General features: G+C 42.3%; 1 protein-coding gene across 3 annotated transcripts; it reads right to left on the bottom strand.

Moving 5' to 3' along the window:
- Positions 1-698: 698 nt before the first annotated feature.
- On the bottom strand, positions 699-18,100 carry cdk12 (cyclin dependent kinase 12). Of its 3 annotated transcripts, none has more exons than XM_030140928.1 (14): positions 16,119-18,100; positions 12,713-13,402; positions 10,401-10,580; positions 10,165-10,304; positions 9,899-10,069; positions 9,560-9,749; positions 8,790-8,846; positions 8,406-8,507; positions 6,646-6,723; positions 6,421-6,537; positions 6,210-6,341; positions 5,156-5,382; positions 3,993-4,421; positions 699-2,417 (listed from the first exon to the last, which is right to left on the bottom strand). In XM_030140928.1, the coding sequence occupies exons 1-14, from the start codon at positions 17,303-17,305 to the stop codon at positions 1,993-1,995; spliced, it is 4,125 nt and encodes a 1,374-aa protein (XP_029996788.1). In that variant the 5' UTR covers positions 17,306-18,100; the 3' UTR covers positions 699-1,992. The 3 variants fall into 3 exon arrangements, with proteins under 3 accessions (XP_029996788.1, XP_029996791.1, XP_029996789.1); XM_030140931.1 differs by having other exon boundaries at positions 4,023-4,421; XM_030140929.1 differs by having other exon boundaries at positions 5,168-5,382.

The following is an 18,100-nucleotide window of genomic DNA, read 5'->3' as shown; positions in this document are numbered from 1 at the left end:
TACAGTTCTGTTATATTTAAATATTTTGTTACTGTATAAAAAAATGGACTGCCATAGCTCTTGCTGAATATAACATCAGAGCTTAAACACATTAACTGTTATTTTCTCAAGGATTATTTGAATTCCATTGAAGCTCTTTTTTATAATAAGCGAGTATTGGAGATATTAAACAAAATGTTACTTTACTCCACTTCTCTTCATCAGGTTTCCAGCTCCAAAACTATATTTAGCCAGATCTGGCAGTTATTTTTTTATGCAGAGCCAAAAAACTTGTAGATGTGACAGAACGGTTTGAAGTAGAGCTTTTAATTTTGCAAAATAACATGAACTTAATATGAGATCTCATGTGATTTTTTTTTTTTTTTTGGGGGGGGGGGTTTGAAATATAAGGACGTGAGTGAAAACTGATAGATAAATCCCTCACTAAGAGTCCTTTCATGATGGATTTCTGGAGAGAGTTCAAGTATTAGAACTGCCTTTAGTCAACATTATACATTATTCATGTTTTATTCATTTGTAGCTAATTTACCTCAATGATCCGACACATTTCTTGCTTATCTTGGCGTGTCTTGCACTTCTCAACTTTGCTCTGGCTTTGCAGATGCCTGACAGTAGTCGGAGGTACAGGACGAGTGAACGCCTACCATCTAGTGGCCGCTTTAGAGAAACATTAACAAAACAAACAGCAGGAGAGAGGGTTCAGTTGATCGCATAACTTCCTTTAATAAACTGAACCAAGAAAACACATATTACAAAATATTTTTTTCTTTTTACAGACACATGAAACTCACTTCTCCTCCTTTTCCTTGTCCAAAAGAGAAAAAAAAAATGGAAACAGAACCATGGACCATTAAGTCTTAAATGTGTATTATTTTCTTTATGTAGAAAATAACTGCACCAAAAGAAAGAAAAAGAAACAAAAAGCCTTAGTTGCACGAGTTAGCAGGGAGGCGAGAGGCAGACAGATGAGGCTTTGGGAGCCCAATAGGAAAAGCTGGAAAAGTTTGTGTTTTTCTGTTTGTAGCTTTAAATTTGATGTTGCAGAAAAGCAGGTTTGATTACGGAGCAGTCCACGTGGTAAGTTAATCCATACATGAGATTGGGAGCGTGAGTACTACGAGGTTCGGTTTGATACGACACAGATTTGCTGCATGTGACGGAAGGGAATGTTCGACCGAGCAGAGGATACGCTGTAGTTTTAGTTGATAGAGAGAATAACTGGAGACAGGCTTTGGCAGAAATAAAACAAAAATGCAGTTCTGCTGATGTACACTGTCACTGATGAACATCCGAAGCAGTAATTTAACCCACACTTCCCCATTAGGCCAAAATCATTCAGGGGTCGCTGGGGTCACAATGAGGCACAAGGCAGGGGAGCTAGCCAGCATGTAAGGTTCAACAGGAAACTCATGGTCTTCCAGTGTTAGTTTTTAGTGTGCCCGTTCCCTCAGTTGTACAATTACATAAAAAAAAAAAAAAAAAAAAAAACTTTCATCTCATCTCCCATCACACTGTCACAGAGCAGAGGACAACAACTAGATTCTCCAAAACACTGTAAGAGGCGGGCACTGCAGTGGACATGACAATCATTTCATTTGGGGGGGAAAAAAGGTAGATCTTTCAGAGTCAGTTGCCAGCTCTCAAGTTGAAAGCCAAAGGTTATTCAAGTCGAAACTCAGAGTGGACCAGAAAAAGTAAAGGATTGTAGGTGGAGACTGTTAAAGGTCAGACCCTCTCCAGCAGCACTCCCACCTAAAACAACACAACAGCTTGTACAGAGGGCAGTGACGCTCACGACCTAAAGCAGCTCCTAATCGCTTTCATTTAGTCACAAAGCAACAATAGTTTCCAATATCTCTGCATCACCTTTCAGTACCTGTTTATATTCTTTGAGTCAAGTCTCTAGATGTTCTGCCTCTGCTTTCCCCTGCTGACATGGAGTGCTGGAGCCGTCCCAAGATACCCGGGTCTGCTTCACTGGAGGATCTGGACTCAGCGGGCAGCGCCGTGGGAAAAGCGGAGGTCCTGGTCTTTAGGGAATTGTGCTGCGGTGGCAGGAGCAGCGGTAGCAGCAGTCACCAGTCCTGCTGGGGCCTCAGCTGCAGCTGAAGGTTTAGGTGGAGAGTCAGCGACCCAAGGCGGAGGGGGCTGCCCCCGGGCCGGTGCATCCACAGCCGGAGAGGGGTCCTTGCTGCGCTGAGAGGCCCCGGCTTCCGAGTCCTGCTGGGAGATGAGCTGGAGCAAGGCAGCGGCCACGGCAGGGCTGATGTCCTGGCTGGGCTGGGTTTCAGACTCGGGCTGCGGAGGATTTCCGAGAAGGGCTGATGGAGGTGGACCAGGTGGAGAGGGTGGACGCTGCTCGCCTGATGGAGCCACCTGGCCGGGCCCCACTGATTTCCTTTTGGGGGCCACTCCATCTGAGGGGCCACACAGAACACAATTAGTTACAAATATGGACACTTGAAATGTAAACATGACAATCAATACAACAAATGAAGTTTTTGTCCCAAAGCACAAACACAAGAGTGGGTTGTAAATGCTCGTGTGCAGTCTGTAGCCCTGATGCTGCAGTTAACATTCCTACCTTCACCACAAGAGGGAGGGAAAAACACACTTAAATCATCTTCACAATGAGGACATTTCTCTACCTTTATGTGGTTTCTCATAAAAGATCAAATCACGTTGCAAGAAGCAACACTTAAAGTGCAATTTAGATGGAGTAGTTGAATATAATCTAAAAATAGATGTTACAAAATCTGACTGCTATTTGTGACATGTTTGATATTTGTCGACAAAGTATATTTTTGCTACCACTAGAAAGCATTAAAATGTTAACCACAAAAGCACGATGTTCTATGTTGTATAACTGCACAACTAAAAACTGTGCAGAGGTTTTAAAAATGCAATAAGGTATGCAAAGCAGATGTGGCTGCATTTGTTTCTTCTGCTAACAACTGCCTCCAACAAAAGAAAAATGTGGGAACTAGATGAAAAAACATTAGGAAGGGTATGTTTAGTTGGATGAACACAAAGGGTGACTTTTGAAGGAGAATTGTAAGCATCACAAAAACATTTTTTTTTGTTATGTTTTTTTCAACAATTTAAATGCGTGCAAGGCAATATTACGGCTCTGAAGACTAGAGAGGCCTTGGTAGGAAAAACAACCAGAAGAAAACAGACCTGTTACCATTTCAGTGCCAGCAGCTTAATAAACACTTTTATTCAACTTACTAATCACATATTTCATCTAATGTCTGAGTCAGAACAATTTAAAACAAAAAAAAATAAAAGAAAATGTGACAAACCAAAGGTAAAAGAAAGACATGCAGGTGAAATCTAAAGATTCAAAACATTTATTTTCACTTTATAATTTATTAGACTTTCTTCATAAAAATGCTGACATTACAGACCGTTTAAAGCAACATCGCTTCCTGTGAAGAACCCATGACACCTACTCTATGATGAGATGAAGTGAAAAGACAAAAATGTGTGGAAATGGGACAGATACAGAAACAAAGATTGTGAAACAAACAAGGAAGTGGGAGGAAACGTGGAAGGTAACAATACAGTGTGAAGCTTCCTTTTCACTCTAAAACGATTACCACTAGACTTTCTCCTGGTTTATAGAGTACACCAGTGGAAGATGTCCGTGTGCACCGAACCTTCACCTGCCTACCAGGGTCACATGAAGACAAATGCAAAAACAGTTTTTCTTTTGCATTCCATATCAGAGGTGGTAAAAGGAGACATGACTGTCTTTAAAGGAATGTCAGGGATAGATAAATGGGTAGGGAATTCATAGTTCTAATCACCCAATTCCTTTTGTTAAATTATAATTTTACCAATTTTTAATCAATTTTTTATTTAATATAGGAATCTTGTCAGTTGTTGTTCTCTGCCCTCCTCTCCCCGTTCTTCCAGTCCCCCGTGATTTCCACCTGACCCTGGTTTCCTGTTTTTCTTCACCTTCTAGAGACTAAACCCAGACTTGCCCTTGCGATCAGTAGTAGAGGCGGACGAACCGCGTGTTAGTGCCTCCTCTGATTGGATGCCGTTGCTCTCGTCGCCTTGTTCTGCACCCTCAGTCTGCGGCTTGATGATGTGGCCCAAAATTAAAGCCAGCAGGTTGGTCTGGTCCTCCTGGCTTAGCGGCGGGTCCCCGGACGACGGGGAGACCTCATGTGGTTCTGGAGGTGGTTCTGGGGGCTGAGACCTTGGAGCTGAAGTGGCCTGGTCCTCTGGAGCCCCCTGGTGGTCAGAGGCCTCAGTGAGGGCAGACAACGACTGGCTGAGAGTCTCTGGATTGGAAAGGTTGAGGAGCTGGGCCACCTGGGGCAGGCTGAGGTCCGTCTGTCCCTGGAGGAGGTTCAACAGCAACGCCATCTCTGTCTGGTTCAACTGATCGGCAGCAGCTCCTAGACCTGAACCCAAACAAGTCAAAGAATGAAAATGCAATTCTGAAAACACAAAAATGTACATGGACATTTCTCCACATCCCTCCGAGTTACTTTGAATGACTCAAGTAATGCAGCTGTTCATCAGCCAACTGCACTCACGATGCAGATTTAAACACACAAATATTTGTATGAATTTAACTGTGTGGCTGTGATGCTACATATTGAACAATACAAAAAAGTCAGCTGTTTCCATCTAATCTCAAGGATTTATTTTGTTGTAATGAAATTCTCACTTTTTATCACAGTATTTTCCCCTCATTTGGACACCATGCCTTTTCCACACAACACAGATTCAAGTAGTACATTTGCATTAAGGCAACATAAACAAACATGGAGGATAGTGAATGTGACATGACACGACAAAGCAAAGAGGGGACTTATCTTTCCCATGGACATGGTCTAGGTTCAAGAAAACTGTACATCACAACAGATTCAAGCAACACCTACATGTACTATCACCTATACAAGGATCACAGTAATATTTCACCTTTTGTCATAGGGGTGCAAAGATGTCATTAAAAAAACTAAGAGGTAGGCTTTTCCATGTGGCGATTTTCTAATAAAGGGTCATATGAAATACAATTCCATTACAATTCCCCAAATCTACTAAACTGAAGAACTGAGAAGAAACATTTCAGCGACACCTTTTCAAAAGCAGATGATCAAAACCTGCAAAAAAGAAAATATGATTAAGTTACCTGATAACTCACTTTCAGAAATGGCTGCAGACTGTGGTTTTCCTGGTGGCGGCGGAGGCGGAGCTCCAGCCGGGCTGCTTTGTGTTCGACTGTTCTCTCCACTAGAGGTCCCCGTCGTGTCTTTACGTGGCACTTTGGGCACAGGCACATCCTCGGGTACCCCACTCTGACGTGCACGCCGCCTCTTCTTACTCCACAGTTCATGACAATCCTGGTGATGAGGAAGACTGGAGACGTAGCGGAGAGAAGCCAAGAGAATCAATAAATATTAGGCTTTTTATTGGCATGAGAAATAGTTATGACTTTATTAATCAAATGGCAGGAGGAGGAAAGACCGAAACCCGACTAAAACTAAAAGTGGCTGTAAAAATGTCACTGTCTTAAGAACAACCAAAATGCTCTAATATGTAAATAACTACAATGTACTGGACAAAACAACAGAAAGTAAAAGGAGAGAAGTTTTGTTTACATTTTACCACAATGTTAATGGTGCATGGTGTAGAAAAAGTTTACACAATATGGGGACCTTAAGCAAACAATGGTTTTGTAAATCCTAGTTGATGCATTCTTTCATTCTACCACTTTAAGGTTCTGTAAATCAAGCTGTTACTCATAAGACCTGCAAAACAAACTAAATTAAACTAAAGGTTAACTTGGTTCATTAACCACACAGGGAAATTCTGCCTGCATTTTACCTATCCTGTTGCACACACAGTAACAAGCATTAGCATTAGCATATAGCACACATTATGAGTAGTAAGCTGCCATTCAAAGTGCTCAGGGTCTGCCTCCAGAGCTTCATCAGCACCGTGGTCAAGGGCACAGACAGGAGAATTGACCTGTATGTACCTGGTTTTTAATAGAGGGGGACACCAGAGGACCCAGAACCTTCTTACTGCAAGGCGAAAGCGCTAACCACTAGGCCCCCCACGCTGTCCAGGCTGGCAGTTCCTCAAAACTGCTTATACTCACTTAAAACTAACTAAACCAGACTGCATCAAATAACAACCAAACTGACAGACTAAATAAAACTTGAGGACATGGAGCTACTGACTCTGGCGGCGGCATCTTGCTGGGTTCCACGTCACACAGGAAGTCACAGATAAGAGCTTGTTCTGATGTGCAGCGTCGCGCAGGGTCAAGTGTCAGCATTCGGTCCAGCAGGTCCAGGGCGGGAGTGGGTAAACTGCAGAACGAAAAGATGTTACTTTAACTGTAGAAATGCACAAAGCATCAAAATGCAGAAGCGTCCAGTGGCTACACACAAGGCAAACTCCTCCCGCAGTCGGCGTCTGTATTGCTTCTTGGGCTTCATGGTGTTGAACAGTGGGAGTTTGATGACGTCAGGCCAAACAGCTGGACAGGGGCTCCCGCAGAGACGGCTAAAGGAAACAGATGCAAACAGGGTCATTGTAAAACCCCCCCAAAAAAAGAAGAACAATAGAGGTGTGAAGGCTGCAGATGTTAGCATTCACAGACAGGCCTCCTACCTGATGAGCTCCAGCTGTAGAAGCTCCTGGTTGGCCTGGAAGATGGGCTTCTTTGTAAACAGCTCTCCCAGAATACACCTGAACCAGGAAGCAGGACAAGGTAAGAAGAAACTCTACTGTGTCATACCTGTCTATGTGAATGTTTTGGAATCTTGTGTTGAGTGTTAGCTCCGAGCACCAACTCCTTTGCTTACATGACAGAAGTAAAGAAAACTTTCTTTAAATGCATCTGTCATGACTTCATTATTTGGTCAAAGTTCCATTCCATAAAAAACAATAAGCAAATGATCTGTGATATCAAGGTCAGTAACTTTCATGTAGTGGGTGTGAAGCTTTTGTCTTAGTGAGAGGATACTGTGTAAGAGGTCAATCTGCGGATCACTTTCTTAAATGGACAATGGATTTGGTGAGTGTTAATTTATGGACAAAGAATGGAAGAGTGTTAAAGCAACAAACTTAATGTGAATATGACAGACTGTGAAGAATATCTTTTGTCCTGTGTCTTAGTAAACAGGTCACAAACATTAGCTGTATATCAGAGGTTTTATCATTTGGAAAGTTTAGTTTAGCTTATTTTAGTTTAGTTGTACAAAGGCAACATTCAAATCTGAGGAACTGACCAGTTTGTGCTTGGTTTTTATTCAGGTTTAGTGTTGTTTTTCCCATGTCTTATGAAGAAAAATATGATTTACAGATTGATATTTAACTTTGACGAATATTTTTGTACAGTTCTGTTAAAAGCCAAGTGTAAATGAAGACTCATACAGTTTGTTATGTTTATGGAGGTCTAGATCCAACTAAATTTGGGAGATTTTTCTCCTTTCAGCTGTTACCGTCACATTCTTCCCCTCACATTTACTTCTTCCTACTGCAGGGTCATAGTCAGTGTTCCCTTTTAGGACTGTTCAACACTCTACCTGGAACTTTGACTATTTTCAGAAAATAGTACATCAAGTATCTTCTAGTTCTTTTGACTTAAACAGCAGTCGGCATCTGCTCTGTTGCACTGCTGCCACCATCTGGTTCTGGTCTTGTGCGCACGTGTGATCCTTTGTATTTTATAGAAGTCGGGTAAGTTGAGAGGGAAGATTTTACCTGCAGTTCTATTGTGTGTTGCTCAATGCTCCTTTTATTTAGTTTTAGTGTCATGTTTTTGAAATCTTTAACTTTAACTTTTAATTTCAATTAACTTTTTCTTTGCTAGTTTTAGTCTTGGTATTTGTTAACTTTAATAATTCCACTCTATATGTGTTATTTTACTGAATATCTAATTAATAACCATAGGCTCAAAGCGTAATTGTAATGCAGGTGAAGGAGAGCTGGGTGATACAGCCAAAAAAAATAATCTTGAATTTTTTCTTCCAATATTATGGACATTTTATGAATTTCATTAATGCTTTAGAAGCTACATGAACTGAAGACTCTTGCTTGCCTAAAAATATATCAGATACAACTAGAGAAACACGTTCACATTAACTATATTACAAGAAATAAACAAGGTGTGTGAATATTAATTGAGCAAGAAAGGTCTCCAGAGGAATAATCTTGACCCTGCGATTTAGGCATTTTTTCAAGATTTTCAGAAAACAAAAAAATCTACTTGGTAAATTGCACAGTCATAAGATGATATGTAAAAATGTCACTGATGTCATTTTGAAATCGCTTGTGTAGAAGACTGTTCATGTAAATGTTAAAACAGCAGAAGTACAAATGGACACAGACAGATGTGTTACCATGTTAAGTATCGGGGTCATACTCACCCACAGCTCCAAACGTCAATGGCCGGAGAGTACCGCTCCTCTCCCAGCAGGAGTTCGGGAGGTCGGTACCATAGTGTGATTACTTTGTTAGTGTACGGTCGACTAGGGACAAAGAAAGAGAAAGGGCAGTGAGACTCAGCATGCATTCATAGAGCATCTGCGCCCCCGAGCCAAAGGCAGACATCACAACTTTCACTAACAGTGGGACACAGCACCATCTAGTGGACAGACAGCATCACACAGCTCCTGATGAGGTTTAATTACTTTCTTCATTGACAGAAACACATTTAATTACACACTTAATCTAGATCCAAACGGAATGCAGTGTTTTACATAAATCATTGTGTGAATCTAAGCGAACACGTGTACATAGAACACTCTTACCTTTCCTCTGAACTGTAAAGTCGGGCCAAACCGAAGTCGGCCAGTTTGATCTGACCTCTGAACAAAGAGACACAGATAACAAAAATGTGAGATTAGGAGCAACGGCCCCAAGGACAAGAAAGCACATTCTGTTGACAACATATTACCAAGCACTATCTAACCCTGAGACACAAATTATAGACATATCATCTGCAAGAGCCCTATGTATCACAAAAATATGGTCCAAATAGAAAGTTATTACTCATATGCTAGATTGGAAGACAGTGAAACCCACATTTAGGCTTTTTTTTAACCTTGAGAGCCTAACTGAGGTAAAGAGTCGCTCTTACAAGTGCATTGTGGACAAAACAGATCAATAACCAGACCAACAGTCATGTTCCAAAACTGTAAAGTCCAAAAATAAGGGGTTGCAGAGCAGTGACTACTACTAATGCTCCCACATTTACAGCTTGTTTTCCCATGTACGACTCCAATAGCAAAGTCTCCAATGTGCTCTGTAATGTCTGAGAAACCATCTGTGAGACTAACTTGTTGTACTCCTTTCCTTGCTGATTAAATTAGCAGCTACGTAATATGTGTTGCTGCTGACACACCTCAAGCACCCAGCAGTATAGGCGGTAAACGCAGAGTTCAGCGTCTTAACTGACAGCAGTGAGCGACTGTTTAACACCTACCTGCTACTGCAAATGAACCAAAATTAGTTCTATTCACAGAGCACAATAATTGTTTTCCGCTACCGTTCACAACTGTCTGCATCTTCGGTTCCTCACCTGTTGTTGAGCAGTATGTTGGAGCATTTGATGTCTCTGTGCAGGAAGTTGTTCTTATGGCAGTAGTCCAGGCCTTCCATCAGCTGGCGCATGAAGCTGCGAATGTGCTCATGGGAGAATTGGACTAGGCCTGACTCCAGCAGGCCCATCAGATCGTGGTCCATGTACTCAAACACCAGGTAAAAAGCACCTTCAACAGAAAAAAGGTGATAAAAACACACATTAACACACGAGCCAAACACACTCAAGTACTACTTCTGTCTTCCAGGACTCGATGACACTCTAAACTCGTTTCATTTTGTCGTCTGGAATGCAGTGATCATTTTTAAACTTCCTTGCCTTTGTCTTTTTTGAAGTCCAGCGCATCCTGCTTGTCAGTGACGATCTCCTTCATGTTGACAACACTGCGGTGTTTGAGCTGCCGTAATATTTTGATCTCTCTAATAGCTGTGATGGGGAATCCCTCCTTCTCATTGTCCAAACGCACTTTCTTCAGTGCCACCAGCTCACCTGCCACAGACGAAAAAAGCATTTAGACCAACATTTAGGGATATAAGACACACATGAGCAGAGAAATGAGTGTAGTGATGCCAATACTGTCTTACCAGTGTCTTTATCCTTGGCCTTGTACACTTGGCCGTAGGTGCCTTCCCCTATGATGCCGATTATATCAAATTTATCTACACAGCGCTTACCCCAGTCACTTTGGGTGTGTTTGCGTTCACCATACCGTGGACCGCAAATCCTAGAAACAATCAAGGAAGAACAATGCCAGTAGATTAGAGTCACAGTGTGATTAAATTAGTGAAGGTAAGCAGAAGTGGGCGAGTTCTAAACTGACTTTGGTCTCTTTTTAAGAGCTGGCTGGGGTGGCAGAGGAGCCTGGCGGACTGGCAACTGCGGGGGGGAGGAGTCTCCTCCAAGCAGCGTGGGCGGTAAAGGAAGGTCAATGAGTGACGGTCGGCTGCGGAGTTCCTTCTCCTTCCTGGATGACCTCTGAGGAGGGGTGGTCTTCTTTGGACTGTGAGCGTTGGATCAAAAAAATACAATGAAATTAGTAAAAGAAACAGAAAGTAGCTTTGAACAAAGAAGGGTGGTCTCCTTTACTGTACAAAATCAATGTGTTTTTTAACTTTGGTCACTGTCGTAAGAGTGTTACAGGAAGTCTGAAAAACCTATTTTCAAGTAGCAGGTTTTTTTTATTAGTTGTGTAACATAAAGTTGCGTAATAAAGCTGAAATAGGTATCATCATCTAACATTTTAATTGCCCATTTTCAATAATCAAGATAAAAAAGCTGCAAAATAACCACTTTACCCTAACTCTTTATCAAGCAAGTGACTATTTTTGGTCATTTCAGCATACATCACAAGACAACGAAAGCAGTTATAGTGAGGACAGTGAGTCAACAATCTCAGGTCCAATGTGGTCTACAGGGTCTGCAAGGTCAACCTCTGCATGAACAGTGAGTGGACCTGCTTTTTTAAGTATCATGAAGCAATGGTACTAATGTAAGGAATGATGTTCAAAGGGATAATGTGGATGTTGACAGGTGCCTGCATCAGCACTTATGTTGTTGTAATGTTCTAAAATACATGTTCCTTTCACCTTACGTGTGTTTCTTGTATTTCTTATATGTACATATTGAATTTTTTTTTTTTTACTTGCAGGTAGGGAACCAAATATGGCAACTTTGTTAACCTTAATTTTCTACATAATGAAAAATTTAATACTTTTGTGAAAATTATCTAAAGTCTTGTTATGTCTTCAAATAACACACAAAGGTCTAAATGTAGGATTTCAGTGTATTTCTATGAGTGCCCTATAAAGGGTTAAACTGAACCACTTTGTTTATACAGGTAAAGAATGTCTACTCATTGTTATTTAGTTCTGATATTTTCCACTGTCGGAGAGAACACAGCTGGAAACTGTTCTATCCTGTTTAGTGGCACAGTTGTTTTTGTATGTAAACCACCACAGCTGGTTTAACTGCAACCTACTCAAGTCTACATAATATTTTCCAGTGAAAATTGCATATGCAGTTGTGTGACTCAAATTGTTTGACCCTCATCATTCACTGGTAGTCATCTCTTTTCGCAACTCTAGTGACTATATGTGCACCATATGTGCACTGTGAGAACATGCTTAGAGGTCGTTCAAAACCAAATGTATCTGCTTTAAGGGCAATCTGCATTTTAAGTTAAACTATAAAACATTTTCTCATTGGCATTAATGAACTGTCTATCATGGGTACATATGCTTCTGTTGCCACCCTTGCTGGAGCTGGGTGACACAAGCAATAATTTAAATCTCAATTTCTTTTACAATGTTTTGGACAGTTTATAATTTTAGTCAGTTGCTCTCTAGCTACATGAACTAAGCACAAAGTTTGATCATAAATACTCTTTTTTTCCCTAGAACTACATGCCAAATATGACACAACCAACATCAAAGTAAATAGGCTGCTGAAAACATAGTTGTTTTCCTCAGCCTTTGATACAGCAAGAATTGTTGCCCAATTTAAGTCTGTCCTGCTTTGCATTGTGTTTTATTCCTTTCAAGTTCTTGATTTGAATGGAAGTTTGTGTTGTATTGGTTTTTTGTACAGCACTTTGGTAAAATCTGTGGATTTTAAAAATGCTTTATTGAATTGCATTTAGCATTTTTGTTGAGCGATGAACCCCTCCAGAGGAGTGATCTCAATTTTACAATTTATACATTTTTCAGTTTTCAGGAGCTTCATCTAATCAAATTATTTTGATATATTGCCCAGCTCTTACCCAAGCCTAATCTGACAATGTTAGAGACAAACTGTGCGGTGTTCTATTACTCAATGCACTGACTTTCCCAAACTGAACTCAGAATTGCTGCAGAGAAAGTAAATGAATTCACAACACTTGTTACTGTAGAGAAATATCTGTTATACTATCAGGTGAGTGGAGAAGTTACAGAAGTTGTCACAACAAACCAAAAGGAAGAAATACTGATCAATATTTATACAGATTTTATATATAGATATTTTATTGACTTTAGTTTTTATTCACAAGAATAAAAGAAAATGGTAGGAAACTGAAGCTCACTTAAATATGCATGTACTGTTCTCTGACTAAAGTTTTAATTCAAGTTTAGTGTGACTTATATAGATGGCCCTTACCTATCCTGAGCGTTTCCCAACAGCATCGGCGGTAAAGGCAGCGGGGGCAGAGTCGACGTCTTGTGGAGTGGCGTCGGGCGGACAGGGCTGCGTGCGGGAACTGGAGCAGGAGATTTGGCCTGTAATGTAGTGGAGAGTGTCGAAGGCTGAAGACTTGTTTCTGCTGGAGCTGGCGGCGGGGGAAGCTGTGCACCCGGACCAGGAGGCACAGGAGGCGAGGGCTGAGGAGGAGGAGGTGCAGGGGAGGGGGTGGAAGAGGCAGGCAGGGGTGCGGCGACGTGGTCTTCGCTGCTCGGACCATCCTGGGGTGTCTGCACCGGCGGCGGGGGCGGAGGGTCTGCCACTACTGCCGAGTCTTTCTCTGGCTGCGTTGCCTCAGCTTTAGCCTGTCGCAAAGTGGAGGCGGAGCTTGTAGTTTTGCGAACCGGCGGAGGCGGAGAAGCGGTGCTGGTGGCACGAGCAGCCGCTTCAGCAGCCTGACGCTCCTTCTTTCTCCGACTCAGCTCTGCGCCCAGGCTGGAGTTGAGCGGCAGGCGGGACGAGGGAGGGGAGCGACTGGTCGGGCGGCTGCTGTGGGAGCCGCCTCCTGCCCCGGCGGAGGAGGTATGTCTCTTACTACGGGAACGAGAGGAGGAACGACGAGAAGAAGAGTACAGCAGGGGGGAACGGCTCCTGGAGCGACCTGAGCGTCTGAAATACAAAAACGCATTATGAATAATTAATACATACATGCAAAGTGATAAACCTTTCTATTGATGGTTTTGGTTTATTGGGTTGATCTGAACTTACAGCAGATGTTGTAATATTGTACAATATGGCCGGGTGATTTCACAACCTGGTTAAACTGCAGTTTCATAGGGATTATGCAGATCCTGACATTAAATATCCTCCTGAGACCCAGAAAAGTTCATGTTTTGACTTTTTCATCGCAAATAATTGACTGGACACGGTGATTGGAAACAGCATGATGACACAGTTTTTTTCAGATAAATTTTTTATGGTATGTCCTTTGCGGTAGAGTGTTTTTTGTTTTTCTTTAAAGTAAAGCTAGGAAACTCTTGTCCCCACAGAGGCCAAAAATGCATTGCTAGGTCTCAAGAGGATATATAAACACCAGAACTACAAAAGCTTTCCTACTCAGCTAACATTCTTTTTAAATAGCCTGAGTGCCTGTATAATTATTGTATTTTACGCAAAGCACTGTATTATGGGTAGTTTGTAGCACTAATGTTTCTAGGATAGCATGTTTAAATCAGTTTATGGCATTCCTATTTTTTGGGGCATTTTGCCCAGAGCCGGGTTATGTTCTATGTGTTACATCCTACGTATTTTGCCCGGGGGTGGGGTTACATTCTACGTGTTAGGGTCAGGGTTAGGGGAAGGAGATAACCGGATTATGACACTGCGCTGACACAAGAACCCGCATCAAACACAACACAACAGTGACGAAGGAGTTAACCCCGCCCCCAGGTGAAATGCCCCAAAAAATAGGAGTCCCATCAGTTTATAGCAAAGCTTCAGCATCTGTACACAATGAAAATGTTCACTTAAGTCCACTTTACCTGCTGAGTCCATGTAACATTATTCTCATGCTGCTGCTGCTGAAGAAATAATGACTGGTGAAATTACAATTTCAGACGCTGGGGAATGGCCTTAAGTCTGATCTGCTAGTCTGGCTTTTTAAGTCTGTTATAGGGAGTACTTTGTGCTACAAATAAGTGCAAACACATTTTTGGTTCATCATCAAATGCTTTCTGGACATATTAGGCCCCAGTCTAGGTAATAATGGGAAACACTGTCACAGTTGTTGAAAGTTAGGAAATGGTAGGAAATGTGGACTAGTGTTTACTTAATCAATTAGCGGATTTGTCTGGGGCTTCCTAAGTTATTGTGAAACCACTGTAAGAATATTCACACAAAAAGCAGGTTTTAGACAGATAAAAAGTCATTACAGACAGATCCAGCCCTCCAGGAAACTAAAAGAAACTAGCAATAGTTTATTTTGTAACTAGTCTACATTGTATAAGAAATGGAAAAAATTTTGATTTAGATGGTGATTTAACTTTCTTTAACTTTAAGATCTCCAACAGATCTTTTGGCCAAAGGTTTTTGGCTTGTGGGCAATCACGTGAAAGAAGTTAAAACAGCACTTGGTCACATGATGAAAAAAAACAATCTTTAACTTTTGCTTTAGAAGGCAAAAAAACAACAAGTGAAAGGAAGATGTGGCCTGAATCTGATATTTTCAAAGTAAACCGTAAAATGCATTGTGATAATGTAATGTCATTGCTGGGTCACTTTTCCTGTTTGCTTATAAGAACAGAGTCACAGCTTGTTCATCCCAGTTTCCTGTGGATCTGCTTTAATCGGCAGAATGTGTTTTAAAGTGGTGTAAAGTTCTTTGAAAATATCTTCTCTCAATACATCCCAGGTTTTTCACATTTTGCCTTGAACTTGCTTTTGAACAAAACTGGCATTTATCTGTTAAGCAAAATTATGTAACCATTTCAGACAGTTACACAAACCAGGCATAGAGTGTCCTGTCAAGAACTGCAGCTATAAAATGGCTGAAGGTAAAGGCTGCAGTTTGTAACCTTCAGGTCTTTGTCTGTGGCAGGTAGAATAACTTTAATGAGCAGTCCTGGTGCTCTGCTGGAGGGAGGACTCTACATGTTCAACAGGTCTGCCTTGCTCTACTAATTGCAAAGCAGATTGTGCATGTTTATTTTAGTAGTGTGTAGAAGCTGGAAAAAAAAAAAACTAGTCCTCTATATCCTCCAACCCAACAATGCATTTTTGGCCTCTGTAGGGGACAAGAGCTTCACAAAAAAAAAAAAAAAAGTTATCCACTGCAAAGGACATTCCATTAGAAAAAATGCAGTCATTTCAAATAAAAAGGGAAAAGGAAAAATCTGGATGTAGTTGTTTTTCTATCTGATTGAATTGGGTTCTACTTTGAGATTCTTTTAAGGAACATTGTTGTATACTTTTAATAGCTTTTAAGTTATTGGAGGTGTTCCATATGTACATTTTAGTATGGTGATTTATGTATGGTTTTACTGTGTGTTTTGTGTACATTTTTACTATGGCTGTGTGGCTGAAATGTCTAATATCTGTAACTTCTACTGCTGCTTTGGCTCAGGAAAATATTGTAAAAGAAATCATTAAACGAGTCATTTTTTTTGGATAAATAAAGGTAAAAGAAAATAATATATCTGAAAAAAACTGTTGCATCATGCTGTTTCAGATTAAAACAATCTTTTACTGTAAAAAAAAAAAAAAAAAAAAAAAGCCAGAAGTTTTCTTTTCCTGGGTCTCAGGAGGGTATCACAAAACATCCAAATGCATGAATGTATGTGTCCCTGCTGTGTCAGGAGGTTGTGGGTGTCATTGAGCTCATACTCACCGAGACATGGGACTGGTGCTGGAGGACCGGCGGGTACCATAGGGGCTGATGGACCGTCTCCTGGAGTAGGGACTGCTATCCCTCTCGTAGCTGGAGGACCTGTGTCTGCTGCCATAGGGGCTGTCTGATCTCTGTCTGCTTCGGCGAGACACATCCCCATAGGGACTGGGACTGTGCTGGGCCACCCTTCGCCTGGAGTAGCCGTCATCCCCCTGCTGACTGTACCCACCACCCAAAGGACTCTCACTCCCAGCTCCTCTTCTGGGACTGGGTGACAGAGCAGAGCTGGTGCCCTTCCTCCTCGGGCTACCCCTGTTGGATGACTTGCCTTTGGGGCTGGACTTGTGGCTTTTAGAGGCCTTACGGTGGCTCCTATCAGTCCGGCTTCTCTGAGAGGAGCTTCGGCTTCCATCTCCTCTGCCTTCTCTCCTCTGCTGCCTCTCTTTGCGAGATTTCCCTGAGCGGCTGCTCTCCTTACTGCGAGATGAAGATGTGGAGGAGGTGGTGCTACCTACACTGGCTGCAGGTTGGATCTGGGAGGAGATCAACAGCTCCCCTCGCTTCAAGTCGCCTTCAGGTTGGATCGGGCGTTTGGATGAGGATGATGCAGATGCAGATGTAGATGCAGTCTTATCCTTACTTTTTCCATAACTCCCTTTCTCACGGTCCTTGCTGCTCTTTTTCTTGAATCCACGCTCCCCATTCCCTGGGTCTCTAACTTTAGTAGGATCCTTGGACTTTTTCCGGGAGTGTCTGTGTGCCTTGTTCTCTCTACCTTCTGATTCTCTGCAGGCATCGTCCTTATCGTACTCTGGTGAGGGCTCCAGCCGATCCCCGGCCCCCCTCTCCGAAGGCCTGGAGGACGGCGGGTCCGAGAACGTGTCCGAGTCGGAGCTGATATCATCGTACTCCACCAGAGGCTTCACCGTGTTGACACCAGGAGGCGCCGTCTCACCGAGGGCAAAATCTACGGCTCCCGGTACCGCCAAGGATTCACGATTATGTTTGTTTGATTTATGCCGTTTACGTTTTAAAGAAGACATTGGAGATTTTAACTGTACCTTGCCGCCTCTGCTAGTCATGTCCCCCGCAGAGGTATGAGTAGCGGCCTGGGTCTGGTGTGTCGCACCACTGAGGCTAAATTCCGGCTTCCTCTTGGTCCCATGGTGTCGGTCCGACCCAGGCATCCCTCACGCCGGCGTCGGTACCACTCCTGTGACTGGGCCTCGGTGGTCCAGGCAATTCATTCACGGGAAAGCAGTAGCTACCCCCCAAGTACTAAAACAAAGTGTTACTAAGCAGAAACAGGACACGAACACACACAAAATAAACACGCAAGGCCGCTCACGTCCAGTCCTCCTTAACTCCAATTCATTCCATTGAGATCGTCGACACCGTTCGTCAAAGCAGAAAAATGCCAATGTGGACTTCCAGTGCTGTGGAGTATGTAGTCTGGTTAAATCAGTGAATGAAAAGGATCCAAATCAAACATCGGAGCATTGGGAAGTCGTCTCCGTCTCAATTTAGCTAGCACCGCTAGCTAAAGCTCGGCCGCTAGCGAGCTGACTCGTAAAAAGAAAAAAAGTCCCTTTGTGAAAGAAAGCTGTCCTTGTCCGGTGCCAAGTTAAGTAAAGGTGTATTTATTCCACAGATTTACGGTCTTAGCATTCAGAAACAAGCAAATGTCTTCATTAAAAGACGCTCGTTTCTCGAACAAAATTAAACTTGACCCGGTTGGTACTGTTTACATGTTCCCTTTAATGTCAGATTTATCCCCTATAACTTCAATATTTATCAGAAATCATAGTATTTTCGTGTGCAGTAGATGTTCCAGTTTATTATCAATGGCTCTGGGAATCAACCAGGCCTATATTTAGGGCGATGCTAGTGGATTTAATAACATCCACAGCCCTATCTGAAGGAGACTACAAACGCCATTGTGGCTCCTGTGACTAGCAAGTTCTGCGGACGGAGGAATGAAC

This window comes from Sphaeramia orbicularis, chromosome 8 (assembly GCF_902148855.1).
Source record: "Sphaeramia orbicularis chromosome 8, fSphaOr1.1, whole genome shotgun sequence".
Taxonomy (NCBI): Eukaryota; Metazoa; Chordata; class Actinopteri; order Kurtiformes; family Apogonidae; genus Sphaeramia; species Sphaeramia orbicularis.
Note: the sequence above shows the minus strand (reverse complement) of the source record. Positions and strands in the feature narration are given on the sequence as shown.

Excerpts from the sequence above, each read along its gene's own strand:
- cdk12 (XM_030140928.1), bottom strand. The coding sequence starts at position 17,305 with ATGCCTGGGTCGGACCGACACCATGGGACCAAGAGGAAGCCGGAATTT. Across the intron at positions 10,070-10,164 it reads GGCCAAGGATAAAGACACTG|GTGAGCTGGTGGCACTGAAG; the intron begins GTAAGACAGTAT and ends CGTCTGTGGCAG. Across the intron at positions 6,724-8,405 it reads ATTGACGTTTGGAGCTGTGG|GTGTATTCTGGGAGAGCTGT; the intron begins GTGAGTATGACC and ends TTCCTGGTTCAG.